This window comes from Oncorhynchus tshawytscha, linkage group LG18 (assembly GCF_018296145.1).
Source record: "Oncorhynchus tshawytscha isolate Ot180627B linkage group LG18, Otsh_v2.0, whole genome shotgun sequence".
In the NCBI taxonomy this organism is placed as follows: domain Eukaryota; kingdom Metazoa; phylum Chordata; class Actinopteri; order Salmoniformes; family Salmonidae; genus Oncorhynchus; species Oncorhynchus tshawytscha.
This window is the reverse complement of record NC_056446.1, coordinates 391,375-408,339: the sequence shown is the minus strand read 5'-3', so window position 1 is coordinate 408,339 and position 16,965 is coordinate 391,375. Positions and strand designations below refer to the sequence as shown.

The following is a 16,965-nucleotide window of genomic DNA, read 5'->3' as shown; positions in this document are numbered from 1 at the left end:
TGGAGAGAAGTGGCTTCTTTGCTGCCCTTCTTGACACCAGGCCATCGTCCAGTTATTCAAACTCAATCAGCATGACAGAGTGATCTCCAGCCTTGTCCTCGTCAACACTCACACCTGTGTTAACGAGAGAATCACTGACATGATGTCAGCTGGTCCTTTTGTGGCAGGGCTGAAATGCAGTGGAAATGTTTTTGGATTCAGTTCATTTGCATGGCAAATAGGGACTTTGCAATTAATTGCAATTCATCTGATCACTCTTCATAACATTCTGGAGTACATGCAAATTACCATCATACAAACTGCGGCAGCAGACTTTGTGAAAATGTACATTTGTGTCATTCTCAAAACTTGCTAGCGAGTGCATAGAGGCAGTGAGCACAAAAGGGAAAAAAGTGGTTTGTTCCTCTACTACTTAATAATAAACCACAGAAATGCCAGCAGGGTCCACATGTAACGTTTGGTGTCCCGGCGAAGTCCACTTTAAGTTGGACGCAGCAATCTAGCTTGTCCAGTGTGCACCCCGCAATGTACCAGTGGCCATGAAAGCAGCTACGAAGGCTCAGCTTGACAAATACGAAGCAGATGACCACATCACATCCATCACCGAGCCTACAGACTGGATAAGTAATATGGTAATCGTCAAGAAACCAGACAAGCTACGGATATGCATTGATCCTAAAGACCTCAACCTGGCTCTGCAACGTTCGCATTCCATTATGCCCACGTTGGAGGATGTTCTTTACAAGCTTCCAAAGGCCAGAGTCTTCATGCTCGTGGATGCCAGAGATGCCTTCCTGCAGAGCAAGCTCTACGAACCCAGCAGCTACATGACCACCTTTTGGACACCCTGGGGCAGGAAGAGGTGGTTGAAGCTCCCATTTTGGGTCTCCATCGCTCCAGAGGAGTATCAAAAGGAGGATCCTGAGAAAGTGAAGGCTGCTTTATAAATACCCCCCCCCCCACCCCCCTCTGATGTGAAGGCAGTGCAGAGCTCCGTCGAATTAGCCAAGTTCCAATCGCGGCCCTCTAAGGTGTGTGAGCCACTCAAGACGATCATGGACAAGGAAGCCATCTGGCATTGGCTCCTAAAACACAACGCAGTGGTGAGGGAAAAAAACAACTGGTCACCCAGACAACTGTTCTGCGATACTATGATGTGTCAAAACCTGTCACGATTCAGAGTGACTCGAGCCAGTATGAACTTGGCTGTTGCCTCATGCAGGAGGGCCATCCTGTGGCATTCGCCTCTAGGGCACTCACCCCAACAGAGCAGAACTATGCCCAGATAGAGAAGGAGTGCCTAAACACTTCCACCACTACCTGTACGGGCATGACAACATTACCGCAGAGACAGATCACAAGCTCCTTAGTGCTATATTCAGCAAGCCTCTTCTGAATGCCCCAAAACGACTGCAGAGCATGCTACTGGCCCTACAAAACTACAAACTCAAGGTGGTGTATAAGCCAGGGCCAGAGATGTATGTGAGTGACACGCTCAGCAGGGCTACTGCATCAGGCACACACACACTCCATGCATGAACAACACACAGTGTGCAGCTTACAAACAGAGCAAGTGGATGTTGAACACATCAACCAGGCTGACTACCTCAATGTTACGGACCAGCGCCTTATACAAATCAGACAGTACACAGACAGGAACGAGCAACTCCAGGCATTGAGGTCTGTGATTCTGATTGGCTGGCCCGACTGCAAGGAAGAAACTTCTCTAGCCGTCAGAGAATATTGGCCAGTCAAAGAGGAGCTCAGTGTTCAAAACTGAGTAATATTCAAGGATCAGAGAGTCATTATTCCCCGGTCTCTACGCCCTGAGATGTTGGCACGCGTGCACTCAAGTCACATTGGAGATGAGGCCTGTTACAGACAAGCACGTGACACACTGTATTGCCCATAAATGCACAATCTGCAATGAATATGCCATTGAGCAACCGAGTGAGACGATGAAAATATAGACAAACTGGGAAAAGTGAAGAAACTATCAAAATGTGTTAAGTTAATACCTGAAAAAATCCTAAACTGTTCATGTAGGAAATTATTACTAGGTTTGTTTTGTTAGTGAATTGACAGCTCCTGTCCTATTTTATAAAAGTGCAGATGTTATGGGTGTAAGATGGCACAGTGATGCCATCTGTTGGTAAATGTTAATTACTACATCTTCAGTGTTTTTACCAGTGTGCTTGATATACCCGGATGGATTGTAATGTAGTGATCTAGACTGGTTACTCGCATCAATGGCTCTGTCTCGTCCTTTAACATCCAAACAGTCACACCAGATACTGACTGATTTTCTGATCCATGCCACTACCTATTTTATTTAGGTATCTGTGACCAACAGATGTATATAAGTATTCCCAGTCATGTGAAATCAATAGATTAGGGCCTAATTAATGTATTTCAGTTGACTGATTTCCTTATTTGAATTGTAACTCAGTAAAATCTTTGAAATTGTTGCATGTTGCGTTTATATTTTTTGTTTCAGTGTAGCTACAGAATTGTGACGTGATATGTGATGCTCCATATCATAGTGTCACATATATTGATAAAAGTCTCCTTGTCTGAGATAGATTTACATGGTTATCAAAACATGTTTCTACAATGGTGAATGGTGAAACAACTGTTGGAAACATTTCTGTGTTTGACGTTTTGTGAGGTTTTATCGGTATTATGACACCTCCACTGTGGGGCTCAGTTGGGATGCAGCTACCCCCATTTCTCTTTTTTATTTTATTTCACCTTTATTTAACCAGGTAGGCTAGTTGAGAACAAGTTCTCATTTACAACTGCAACCTGGCCAAGATAAAGCATAGCAGTGTGAGCAGACAACACAGAGTTACACATGGAGTACACATGGAGTAAACAATTAACAAGTCAATAACACAGTAAAAAAAAAAGGGGAGTCTATATACATTGTGTGCAAAAGGCATGAGGAGGTAGGCGAATAATTACAATTTTGCAGATTAACACTGGAGTGATAAATGATCAGATGGTCATGTACAGGTAGAGATATTGGTGTGCAAAAGAGCAGAAAAGTAAATAAATAAAAACAGTATGGGGATGAGGTAGGTAAAAATGGGTGGGCTATTTACCGATAGACTATGTACAGCTGCAGCGATCGGTTAGCTGCTCAGATAGCAGATGTTTGAAGTTGGTGAGGGAGATAAAAGTCTCCAACTTCAGCGATTTTTGCAATTCGTTCCAGTCACAGGCAGCAGAGAACTGGAACGAAAGGCGGCCAAATGAGGTGTTGGCTTTAGGGATGATCAGTGAGATACACCTGTTGGAGCGCGTGCTACGGATGGGTGTTGCCATCGTGACCAGTGAACTGAGATAAGGCGGAGCTTTACCTAGCATGGACTTGTAGATGACCTGGAGCCAGTGGGTCTGGCGACAAATATGTAGCGAGGGCCAGCCGACTAGAGCATACAAGTCGCAGTGGTGGGTGGTATAAGGTGCTTTAGTGACAAAACGGATGGCTCTGTGATAAACTGCATCCAGTTTGCTGAGTAGAGTGTTGGAAGCAATTTTGTAGATGACATCGCTGAAGTCGAGGATCGGTAGGATAGTCAGTTTTACTAGGGTAAGTTTGGCGGCGTGAGTGAAGGAGGCTTTGTTGCGGAATCTAAAGCCGACTCTTGACTTGATTTTCGATTGGAGATGTTTGATATGAGTCTGGAAGGAGAGTTTACAGTCTAGCCAGACACCTAGGTACTTATAGATGTCCACATATTCAAGGTCGGAACCATCCAGGGTGGTGATGCTGGTCAGGCGTGCGGGTGCAGGCAGCGAACGGTTGAAAAGCATGCATTTGGTTTTACTAGCGTTTAAGTGCAGTTGGAGGCCATGGAAGGAGTGTTGTATGGCATTGAAGCTCGTTTGGAGGTTAGATAGCACAGTGTCCAAGGACGGGCCGGAAGTATATAGAATGGTGTCGTCTGTGGAGAGGTGGATCAGGGAATCGCCCGCAGCAAGAGCAACATCATTGATATATACAAAGAAAAGAGTCGGCCCGAGGATTGAACCCTGTGGCACCCCCATAGAGACTGCCAGAGGACCAGACAGCATGCCCTCCGATTTGACACACTGAACTCTGTCTGCAAAGTAAGTACTGTCTTTTATCGATGGCGGTTATGATATCGTTTAGTACCTTGAGCGTGGCTGAGGTGCACCCGTGACCGGCTCGGAAACCAGATTGCACAGCGGAGAAGGTACGGTGGGATTCGAGATGTTCAGTGACCTGTTTGTTGACTTGGCTTTCGAAGACCTTAGATAGGCAGGGCAGGATGGATATAGGTCTGTAACAGTTTGGGTCCAGGGTGTCTCCCCCTTTGAAGAGGGGGATGACTGCGGCAGCTTCCCAATCCTTGGGGATCTCAGACGATATGAAAGAGAGGTTGAACAGGCTGGTAATAGGGGTTGCGACAATGGCAGCGGATAGTTTCAGAAATAGAGGGTCCAGATTGTCAAGCCCAGCTGATTTGTACGGGTCCAGGTTTTGCAGCTCTTTCAGAACATCTGCTATCTGGATTTGGGTAAAGGAGAACCTGGAGAGGCTTGGGCGAGTAGCTGCGGGGGGGCGGAGCTGTTGGCCGATGTTGGAGGAGCCAGGCGGAAGGCATGGCCAGCCGTTGAGAAATGCTTGTTGAAGTTTTCAATAATCATGGATTTATCGGTGGTGACCGTGTTACCTAGCCTCAGTGCAGTGGGCAGCTGGGAGGAGGTGCTCTTGTTCTCCATGGACTTCACAGTGTCCCAGAACTTTTTGGAGTTGGAGCTACAGGATGCAAATTTCTGCCTGAAGAAGCTGGCCTTAGCTTCCCTGTCTGACTGCGTGTATTGGTTCCTGACTTCCCTGAACAGTTGCATATCGCGGGGACTATTCGATGCTATTGCAGTCCGCCACAGGATGTTTTTGTGCTGGTCAAGGGCAGTCAGGTCTGGAGTGAACCAAGGGCTATATCTGTTCTTAGTTCTGCATTTTTTGAACGGAGCATGCTTATCTAAAATGGTGAGGAAGTTACTTTTAAAGAATGACCAGGCATCCTCAACTGACGGGATGAGGTCAATGTCCTTCCAGGATACCCGGGCCAGGTCGATTAGAAAGGCCTGCTCACAGAAGTGTTTTAGGGAGCGCTTGACAGTGATGAGGGGTGGTCGTTTGACTGCGGCTCCGTAGCGGATACAGGCAATGAGGCAGTGATCGCTGAGATCCTGGTTGAAGACAGCGGAGGTGTATTTGGAGGGCCAGTTGGTCAGGATGACGTCTATGAGGGTGCCCTTGTTTACAGATTTAGGGTTGTACCTGGTGGGTTCCTTGATGATTTGTGTGAGATTGAGGGCATCTAGCTTAGATTGTAGGACTTCCGGGGTGTTAAGCATATCCCAGTTTAGGTCACCTAACAGAACAAACTCTGAAGCTAGATGGGGGGCGATCAATTCACAAATGGTGTCCAGGGCACAGCTGGGAGCTGAGGGGGGTCGGTAGCAGGCGGCAACAGTGAGAGACTTATTTCTGGAGAGAGTAATTTTCAAAATTAGTAGTTCGAACTGTTTGGGTATGGACCCGGAAAGTATGACATTACTTTGCAGGCTATCTCTGCAGGAGACTGCAACTCCTCCCCCTTTGGCAGTTCTATCTTGACGGAAAATGTTATAGTTGGGTATGGAAATCTCAGAATTTTTGGTGGCCTTCCTGAGCCAGGATTCAGACACGGCAAGGACATCAGGGTTAGCACAGTGTGCTAAAGCAGTGAGTAAAACAAACTTAGGGAGGAGGCTTCTGATGTTGACATGCATGAAACCAAGGCTTTTTCGATTACAGAAGTCAACAAATGAGGGTGCCTGGGGACATGCAGGGCCTGGGTTTACCTCCACATCACCCGCGGAACAGAGGATGAGTAGAATGAGGGTGCGGCTAAAGGCTATCAAAACTGGTCGCCTAGAGCGTTGGGGACAGAGAATAAAAGGAGCAGATTTCTGGGCATGGTAGAATATATTCAGGGCATAATGCGCAGACAGGGGTATGGTGGGGTGCGGGTACAGCGGGGTAAGCCCAGGCACTGGGTGATTTTATTTATTTATTTATTTTATTTTACCTTTATTTAACCAGGTAGGCAAGTTGAGAACAAGTTCTCATTTACAATTGCGACCTGGCCAAGATAAAGCAAAGCAGTTCGACAGATACAACGACACAGAGTTACACATGGAGTAAAACAAACATACAGTCAATAATACAGTATAAACAAGTCTATATACAATGTGAGCAAATGAGGTGAGAAGGGAGGTAAAGGCAAAAAAGGCCATGGTGGCAAAGTAAATACAATATAGCAAGTAAAACACTGGAATGGTAGTTTTGCAATGGAAGAATGTGCAAAGTAGAAATAAAAATAATGGGGTGCAAAGGAGCAAAATAAATAAATAAATTAAAATTAAATACAGTTGGGAAAGAGGTAGTTGTTTGGGCTAAATTATAGGTGGGCTATGTACAGGTGCAGTAATCTGTGAGCTGCTCTGACAGTTGGTGCTTAAAGCTAGTGAGGGAGATAAGTGTTTCCAGTTTCAGAGATTTTTGTAGTTCGTTCCAGTCATTGGCAGCAGAGAACTGGAATGAGAGGCGGCCAAAGAAAGAATTGGTTTTGGGGGTGACTAGAGAGATATACCTTCTGGAGCGTGTGCTACAGGTGGGAGATGCTATCGTGACCAGCGAGCTGAGATAAGGGGGACTTTACCTAGCAGGGTCTTGTAGATGACATGGAGCCAGTGGGTTTGGCGACGAGTATGAAGCGAGGGCCAGCCAACGAGAGCGTACAGGTCGCAATGGTGGGTAGTATATGGGGCTTTGGTGACAAAACGGATTGCACTGTGATAGACTGCATCCAATTTGTTGAGTAGGGTATTGGAGGCTATTTTGTAAATGACATCGCCAAAGTCGAGGATTGGTAGGATGGTCAGTTTTACAAGGGTATGTTTGGCAGCATGAGTGAAGGATGCTTTGTTGAGAAATAGGAAGCCAATTCTAGATTTAACTTTGGATTGGAGATGTTTGATATGGGTCTGGAAGGAGAGTTTACAGTCTAACCAGACACCTAAGTATTTGTAGTTGTCCACGTATTCTAAGTCAGAGCCGTCCAGAGTAGTGATGTTGGACAGGCGGTTAGGTGCAGGTAGCGATCGGTTGAAGAGCATGCATTTAGTTTTACTTGTATTTAAGAGCAATTGGAGGCCACGGAAGGAGAGTTGTATGGCATTGAAGCTTGCCTGGAGGGTTGTTAACACAGTGTCCAAAGAAGGGCCGGAAGTATACAGAATGGTGTCGTCTGCGTAGAGGTGGATCAGAGACTCACCAGCAGCAAGAGCGACCTCATTGATGTATACAGAGAAGAGAGTCGGTCCAAGAATTGAACCCTGTGGCACCCCCATAGAGACTGCCAGAGGTCCAGAGGGTGATGATGAGAGAGGTTGTATCACTGGACAAACTGGTTGTAAATGGGTGAGGTCACCTCATGTGTGGGAGGTGGGACAAAGGAGGTATCAGGGGTATGAAGGGTGGAACTAGGGGCTCCTTTGTAAACTAAAACAATGATAACTAACCTGAACAACAGTATACAAGGCATGTTGACATTTGAGAGAGACATACAGAGAGGCATACAGTAATCACAGGTGTTGAATTGGGAGAGCTAGCTAAAACAGTAGCTAAAACAGTAGGTGAGACAACAACAGCTAATCAGCTAGCACAACAACAGCAGGTAAAATGGCGTTGACTAGGCAGGGAGGCTCGGATTAACTACACACAGAGCCTGAGTGCGGCTGGGGCCGACAGATAAAACATAAACAAGCAGAATGGAGTACCGTGATTAATGGACAGTTCAGCATGCATCGGCTATGTAGCCAGGTGATCAGTGTCCAGGGGGCAGCGGTGGATGGGGCAGGGAAGGTAGACTGGCGAGTATTATCCAGGTTAAAAAAACTGGCTGGCTGTGCAGAAGGTAAAAAGTAAAAGCCGCTAGCAGTGGCTAACAATGACTAAATAGCTTGCAGCTAGTTAGCTGGTTAGCTTCTGGAGGTTCTTGAGTGTGTTCTAAAAATTTAAAATAATAGCGATTCCGTATCACATTGGGTGAGGCAGGTCACCGGAAGGTATAAACTTAAACTTTTCAGTCTAGCCTGAGTCCATCAAAGAACAGGAAGTTAACAAAACAGAAAAGAACATGTAAATATGTGGTTTTCAGCAATGGCTTTATGGGATAGCTAGCAACTTGTAAACAATGACCCATTCCTATATGTAAGTACTATTTTAATAGTAATATTAAATAATACACATAGGCTGTTAAGCCAATCATATCACATGACTGTTGCCTTCGGTTTAAGTTTATTGGGATGGTAATGACGTTTGTTTTTGATTATTATTATTAGGTGGAGGTCGCTAGCTACAATAGTGTCTTCAACCTAGCCTAGCTTTAAGTTAGCTAGCTAGCTGCTCTGCAGTGCAAGCTAGCTTGACTTGCTATAAAGTTATAGAAACAAGTTGAGGAAAAAGTAACTAAACAAAACATGTTTTATTATCACCTGAAACAATATATGTATCATGTCTTGAATAAAAAAGGTCATATTTTGCAATCTCCCAAAATAAATGCGATCTCTGATGAGAGACAGGCTCTCCTCCAGTGGTGTGTATGGAATGGGATGGGTAGTTGTTTACAAGTTGCTAGCTTTCCCATAAAGCCATCCCATGAAGCCCACAGTAGATGCATCAAAACAGCACCCCATATAAAAAAATGTATCTTCCGTCTCTCTGTGTTTCATCATTTTCCTTCTATTCACAAGAGGCTGAATGTAATCTCACTGGAGAAAGCATCTGTCTCTGTATGTGAAGCCCATTTATCTGATGCTGTCTGGTCAAAAATAATATGATATTGTTGCATTGAATACAAGGGAAGCCAGCGAGCATTTGGCCTCCCATGATATATATATATTTTTTATAATAGCCAATCAATGTTGCGCTAATCTGAGAATATGAATGATCCTGGTGCACCAAAAAAAAAAAGGGTAAAGGGAAGCCAATTTGGATTTGGCTTCACACCAATCACATCACCTCAAAAGCCAAAAGTCATTTACAGAAAAAACTTTAGGCCTATGGTAATGACATTTGTCTTTGATTATAATTATTAGGTGGAGGTCGCTAGCTACAATAGTATCAAGGCACAGTGTCAAGGCATATGTACTAACAGGTTATAGAGGAAACAACACATAGATTGTAATATGGCCCCTTTTCCTGGTTTGGCTTCACATGTGATTTTGCACGCTCTCCTCCAATTTGCATAACAAACACTACACTGGTGCAAAACTCCATGAAGATGACCTAAGATGTAATGACATACGTTACGATGTAAACGGGCACAAGACTCTGTGAAGACGATGTATGGCGTAATGAAAAGCGTCACGATGTGTACAGGGCATTTATTTGATGTGTATATTTTTTGACAGGCAAATACCCAAAAAGCGTTCCATATTAAAGCACCATTGCTCCCAGTGTCCGTCAATCATAGAATGACGTCACCTATCCATTGCGTTTCCGGTGTGGGTAGGCAGGGGGCTCCATATTCCCTGGTCTCGACTCTTCTGCAAACTAGGGAGAGACAAGGCTGGACACGATTTCAGCTCCGTTGTGAGCCACACCAGCTACTATTAAGAAAAAAAGGTTTAATCTACGAAAAGACAGCCACTCCACAATTTTGTGGGCATACCCCTCTTTAGCAGTGTTGAAGAAGGTTTATTGGGAATGCGAATGAGTAGATAATCCGACCGGTCAACCTGAGATTCGACGGGAGGAAAGCCCGACATCACTTGTCGGGATTAAAGCAAATGGGACCCACTGAGCCTCGAGTCTGAGTGAAGGGAACATGGTGGCGACGCTTAGAACAAGGCAAATCTATGGATAAACATTGTTTATCAAAATGTCGGTCTTTTCTTTTTTCTAGCTAGCTAAATTGGAGTTTAGGATTTTAGGGGTGTATTCATTAACTCTAACGTTAACTATTTGTTTAAGCACTAGACGGAAGCAAACAGTGCAAACGAAACGGGGAGGGACCCACTTGAATTTTGTCGAATAGAAACTCGTTTTCCTTTCACAACGTTTCCGTTTGCAGTGAGCGGTTTTTTTTTCAAAACGTTTTGCAACATACTCGGCATAATGAATACACCCAAATGCTCCACTTTGGCAAAATAAATCTTTACTTTTTCGTTTGCGCTTGAAGGGGGTAGGGTTAGATTTCTTCTTCCATACCAACCCGGGGAGCGATTTTTCGACTAAGAGAGTAGTAACTATCTTCGCTCATTGATAGAAAAATGTCAGCGAAGGTACGCCTGAAGAAGTTGGAGCAATTGCTTGTGGACGGAACCCAAAAGAACTCAAGTTCACTGAGCGTGGAGACCCTTCTGGATATACTGATATGTTTGTACAACGAATGCAGCAACTCTCATTTGAAACGAGAGAAACACGTGACGGACTTTCTGGAATGGGGTACGTTTTTACATTTGATAACCTGCTCTGATTTCACGGTCTGCGATTGGGCTTGTGCTCTTTACGTTCTCCGTTACTTGTAACCCATCTATGCTAACTTTAGCTGACAAGCGAACTGCATTTCTGGCCTAGCTAAGAGTCAGTCATTTGGAATAATTACATAAAGCTCTAGCATACTCGCACTTAAACCAATTAGCCTAATTAGGCTACTTATATTTAAAGTCATGGTACATTGTGCATATAGTTTGTGAAATAACCAATACCTTCATGATCATTTTTTGTCGATACGTCTTCACACTAAACATTCGTTTCTGAAAATGTGGCCGGGTTAGTGTTCTCTTACAGAGGTGAATATACTGTTTTTATTGGTTTGCTTATCTATTGTGACCCGGTGTGTGTGGAATCAAAATACAAACAGAATGCACTCAAACGGATTGTGTTTTGTCAGGGAAACCAGTTGCTGATTTTGACCCTCCTTCAGCCTGTCCTATCGGTTACTGTTTACATTTGACTTGTCAGGGCTGTTCTACAAATGTGACCACATCTCCAATTTGAACCTCATACCCAAATCTGCTCCAGTCCAGACACACAAACTGTAGTTCACCCTGGCCTTTGGGCTTCAGTCATTCGATACAATGAGAGCATTCTCTAACTTGGGCTTTTCATTGACGTCATTAATGAGATTACACCCCAGTGTGTCTGCTCCTGAAAATACGGTCGCTGTCATCAGAAGGTGCCACAACTCTGTTTTCACTGTCAGAGAGTCCAGTGCACCACTCCTCCTTGGGTCCTGGAACTATCTTGAGTCAGCATCCGATGAGGGGGGAAGAGAGTATGGCTGCACAGTTTCCTGCCCTATCACTGGATTCATCACATGGGATCATTTGGTTTATCCTAGGGCTGTTTGTGAATGGTCCTTTTGGAATTCAACTAGGGCAGCTAAATGGGGATCTACTGTCCTGTGGGTTTTCAGTCAAACCCTAATTAACACACCTGATTCTACAAATTAGCTGCTTAACTAGCTGAATCAGATATGCTAAATTAGGGTTGGACTGAACCTACAGGACAGGAGATCTCCAGGAAGAGGGAAGGGCAGCCCTGTTGTAGCGTAATGAACCAGTCCCAAAACCCTACACATGATTTGTGACCGGCATGTCCAAGAGTCAAAGTTATTGCTGTGGTCTTGGTCAGATCGAACACCTCAGGGTTGTGTTCAGTCACCACAAAATGTGTGAAAGGTAGAGCGATATACACTACCGGTCAAACGTTTTAGAACACCTACTCATTCAAGGGTTTTTATTTTTTTGTACTATTTTCTATATTGTAGAATAACAGTGAAGACAAACTATGAAATAACACATGGAATCATGTAGTAACCAAAAGTTAAAAGAAATCAAATATGTTTATTTGAGATGCTTCAAATAGGCTCCCTTTGCCTTGATGACGGATTAGCACACTCTTGGAATTCTCTCAACCAGCTTCCTGAGGTATTCACCTGGATTTGCATTTCAAATAATCTCTTAGAGCTACCCCCATACTTTTTTTCAATTTCCGCCTGAAGACATACCCAAATCTAACAGCCTGTAGCTCAGTCACAGAACCAAGGATATGCATGTTCTTGGTACCATTTGAAAGAAGACACACTGAAGTTTGTGTAAATGTGAATTGAATGTAGGAGAATATAACACAATAGATCTGGTTTAGATAATACAATGAATAAAACCATGCCATTTTAATTTTTGTATCTTTAAAATGAACAAGATAAAACAAACATTCAGATAGGATTATGGGGACAATTTCGGTGAAAAATGTAAGAGGGCAACAGTACTTGTGCCAAGTTTCAGAATGATAACTTCCAAAATGAGTGTGTTATACATGACATTTATCATGAAGTCACCCAGGTGTCCCACACAAGTAGCCCAAATGTACCCAAGTGGCCAAATTGTTGAAGGTATACATTTTGAAACAAATAACTATATACAAAATACCAAAATGGTATTCTAAACACCCCCAAGAAAAAGGAGAATAAAATATGGGGAAAAAAATATACATTTACATAATAACATGGGTAACTATTTACACTTTCAATATTTGGAAGACCCTCAGTCCTCTATCACATCAAATTTATTTATATAGCCCTTCATACATCAGCTAATATCTCAAAGTACTGTACAGAAACCCAGCCTAAAACCCCAAACGGCAAGCAGGTGCAGAAGCACGGTGGCTAGGAAAAACTCCCTAGAAAGGCCAAATCCTAGGAAGAAACCCAGAGAAGAACCAGGCTATGAGGGGTGGCCAGTCCTCTTCTGGCTGTGCCGGGTGGAGATTATAACAGAACAATGCTGAGATTTTCAAACGTTCATAGATGGGCAGCAGGGTCAAATAATAATAATCACAGTAGTTGTAGAGGATGCAACAGACCAGCACCTATACAGTGCCTTGCGAAAGTATTCGGCCCCCTTGAACTTTGCGACCTTTTGCCACATTTCAGGCTTCAAACATAAAGATATAAAACTGTATTTTTTTGTGAAGAATCAACAACAAGTGGGACACAATCATGAAGTGGAACGACATTTCTTGGATATTTCAAACTTTTTTAACAAATCAAAAACTGAAAAATTGGGCGTGCAAAATTATTCAGCCCCCTTAAGTTAATACTTTGTAGCGCCACCTTTTGCTGCGATTACAGCTGTAAGTCACTTGAGGTATGTCTCAGTTTTGCACATCGAGAGACTGAAATTTTTTCCCATTCCTCCTTGCAAAACAGCTCAAGCTCAGTGAGGTTGGATGGAGAGCATTTGTGAACAGCAGTTTTCAGTTCATTCCACAGATTCTCGATTGGATTCAGGTCTGGACTTTGACTTGGCCATTCTAACACCTGGATATGTTTGTTTGAACCATTCCATTGTAGATTTTGCTTTATGTTTTGGATCATTGTCTTGTTGGAAGACAAATCTCCGTCCCAGTCTCAGGTCTGTTGCAGACTCCATCAGGTTTTCTTCCAGAATGGTCCTGTATTTGGCTCCATCCATCTTCCCATCAATTTTAACCATCTTCCCTGTCCCTGCTGAAGAAAAGCAGGCCCAAACCATGATGCTGCCACCACCATGTTTGACAGTGGGGATGGTGGGTTCAGGGTGATTGAGCTGTGTTGCTTTTACGCCAAACATAACGTTTTGCATTGTTGCCAAAAAGTTCAATTTTGGTTTCATCTGACCAGAGCACCTTCTTCCACATGTTTGGTGTGTCTCCCAGGTGGCTTGTGGCAAACTTTAAACGACACTTTTTATGGATATCTTTAAGAAATGGCTTTCTTCTTGCCACTCTTCCATAAAGGCCAGATTTGTGCAATATACGACTGATTGTTGTCCTATGGACAGAGTCTCCCACCTTAGCTGTAGATCTCTGCAGTTCATCCAGAGTGATCATGGGCCTCTTGGCTGCATCTCTGATCAGCCTTCTCCTTGTATGAGCTGAAAGTTTAGAGGGACGGCCAGGTCTTGGTAGATTTGCAGTGGTCTGATACTCCTTCCATTTCAATATTATCGCTTGCACAGTGCTCCTTGGGATGTTTAAAGCTTGGGAAATCTTTTTGTATCCAAATCAGGCTTTAAACTTCTTCACAACAGTATCTCGGACCTGCCTGGTGTGTTCCTTGTTCTTCATGATGCTCTCTGCGCTTTTAACGGACCTCTGAGACTATCACAGTGCAGGTGCATTTATACAGAGACTTGATTACACACAGGTGGATTGTATTTATCATCATTAGTCATTTAGGTCAACATTGGATCATTCAGAGATCCTCACTGAACTTCTGGAGAGAGTTTGCTGCACTGAAAGTAAAGGGGCTAAATAATTTTGCACGCCCAATTTTTCAGTATTTGATTTGTTAAAATTTTTTGAAATATCCAATAAATGTCGTTCCACTTCATGATTGTGTCCCACTTGTTGATTCTTCACAAAAAAATACAGTTTTATATCTTTGTTTGAACCCTGAAATGTGGCAAAAGGTCGCAAAGTTCAAGGGGGCCGAATACTTTCGCAAGGCACTGTACCTCAATGTTGTTCTCTGAGGCTACCTGGAACATATCCCAGTCCACGTGATCGAAGCAGTCTTGAATTGTGGAATCCGATTGGTCATACCAGCGTAGGATAGACCTAAAGCACGTGCGCTTCCTGTTTTAGTTTCTGCCTATAGGAGGGGAGCAAGAAGATGAGGGGAGCAAGAAGATTGAGTCATGGTCAGATTTGCCAAAAGGAGGGCGGGGGAGGGCCTTGTATTCATCGCAGAAGTTAGAGTAGCAGTGGTTTAGTGGTTAGTGGTTCAATTCATCCTGATAGAATTTAGGTGTACTCAGATTAGCTTTGTTAAAATCCCCAGCTACAATAAATGCTGCCTCAGGATATATGGTTTCCATTTTGCATGAAGTCCAGTGAAGTTTCTTGATGGCTGTCTTGGTATCCGCTTGCAGGGGATATGCTCGGCTGTGACGATAACCGAGGAGAGTTCTCTTGGGAGATAATACGGTCAGCATTTGATTGTGAGGAATTCTAGTTCTGGTGTACAGAAGGACTTGAGTACCTGTATGTTACAATTATGAGTCGTTAACCTGCCTAGGACTGGGGTTCCGCTAGCCAATGAAATTGCAGGGCGCCAAATACAAATCAACAGAAATCTCATAAATCAAATTTCTTAAACATAAAAGTATTAGGCACCATTTTAAAGATACAATTCTCATTAATCCAGTGTGTCTGATTTCAAAAATGCTTTACAGCGAAAGCTCCACAAACAATTATGTTGGGTCACCACCAACTCACTGAAAAACCCAGCCATTTTTCCAGCCAAAGAGAGGAGTCACAAAAAGCACAAATGTAGAAAATGAATCACTAACCTTTTGATCTTCATCAGATGACACTCATAGGACTTCATGTTACACATGTTACACAACTTCGGTGAAGTTCATATTTATATCCAAAAATCGTATTTTACATTGGCGCGTTACGTTCAGTAGTTCTAAAACATGTAGTGATATTGCAGAGAGCCACATGAATTCACAGAAATAGTAATTATAAATGTTGATGAAAATACAACTATTATACATCGAACTTTAGATACACTTCTCCTTAATGCAACCGCTGTGTCAGATTTCAGAAAAACTTGACGGAAAGAGAACGGCTCTCAGAGCCCAAACCAGCCATGTTGGGTAGTCAACATTAGTCATAAATAGCATTATAAATATTCACTTACCTTTTGATCTTCATCAGAATGCACTCCCAGGAATCAATAAATGCTTGTTTTGTTTGATAATGTCCATTTTATGTCCAATAGCTTCTTTTGTTAGGGCGTTTGGTAAACAAGTCCAAAAGTGCGATCTGGTCCATTCGAACGAAACGTTCAAAAGGTTATATTACAGGTCGAAGAAACTTGTCAAACTAAGTATAGAATCAATCTTTAGGATGTTTTCATCATGAATGTTCAATAATGTTCCAACCGGAGAATTCCATTGTCTGTAGAATAGCAATGGAACAAGAGCTACCACTCAAGTGGAAGCGCGTGACTGAGAACGAGGCCGTAGGCAGACCCCTTAATCCAACAGCTCCCATCCGGCCCCCCATCACATGAGCAGCCTGAAACAACGTTCTAAAGACGGTTGACGTCTAGTGGAAGCCTTAGGAAGTGCAAAATAACCCATATCCCACTGTGTATTCGATAGGGCAGAGTTCAAAAACTACAAACCTCAAATTTCCCACTTCCTGTTTGGATTTTTTTCTCAGGTTTTTGCCTGCCATATGAGTTGTGTTATACTCACAGACATCATTCAAACAGTTTTAGAAACGTCAGTGTTTTCTATCCAATACTAATAATAATATGCATGTATTAGCATCTGGTACTGAGTAGGAGGCAGTTCACTCTGGGCATGCTTTTCATCCAAAAGTGAAAATGCTGCCCCCTATCCCAAACAAGTTAATCATAACATACACCCCCACCTTTCTTCTTACCAGAGAGATGTTGTGATGCACTGAAAATCCCATTGGCTGTACTGACTCCAACAGCATGTCCCCAGCTAGCTTGTCTCTGTGAAACAGAGTATGTTACAATCCTGGATATCTTGTTGGAAAGCAACTCTTGCACTAGTTACGTCGACTTTGTTAACTAGGGACTGGACATGAGCAAGTAATATACTCTGAAGCGGTGGGTGTTGTGCGTACATTTGAAGCCTCACTAGAAGACCACTCTGGCACCCTCTCCTCCGATGGTGTTGGTTTGGGTCGGCCTCTGGAATCAGTTCAAATGCCCTGGGAGTTGCAGACAAAGGATATGCTTTGGGAAAGCGGTATCCAATAGTTCTTCCCGGCTGTATGTAATAACACTTAAGGTTTTCTGGGCTAACAAAGTAAGAAATAACACATTAAAAAAACTAAATACTGCC

General features: G+C 43.3%; 1 protein-coding gene across 3 annotated transcripts in view; it reads left to right on the top strand.

Moving 5' to 3' along the window:
• Positions 1–9,619: 9,619 nt before the first annotated feature.
• LOC112230633 (serine/threonine-protein kinase MRCK beta) overlaps positions 9,620–16,965 on the top strand; it is a 132,634-nt gene continuing 125,288 nt past the window's right edge. For all 3 annotated transcript variants that reach the window (XM_042300567.1, XM_024396907.2, XM_042300566.1), the window contains exon 1: positions 9,620–10,534. In XM_042300567.1, coding sequence (XP_042156501.1) covers positions 10,360–10,534 — 175 coding nt within the window. In that variant the 5' untranslated portion in view covers positions 9,620–10,359. The remainder of the gene's footprint in view (positions 10,535–16,965) is intronic.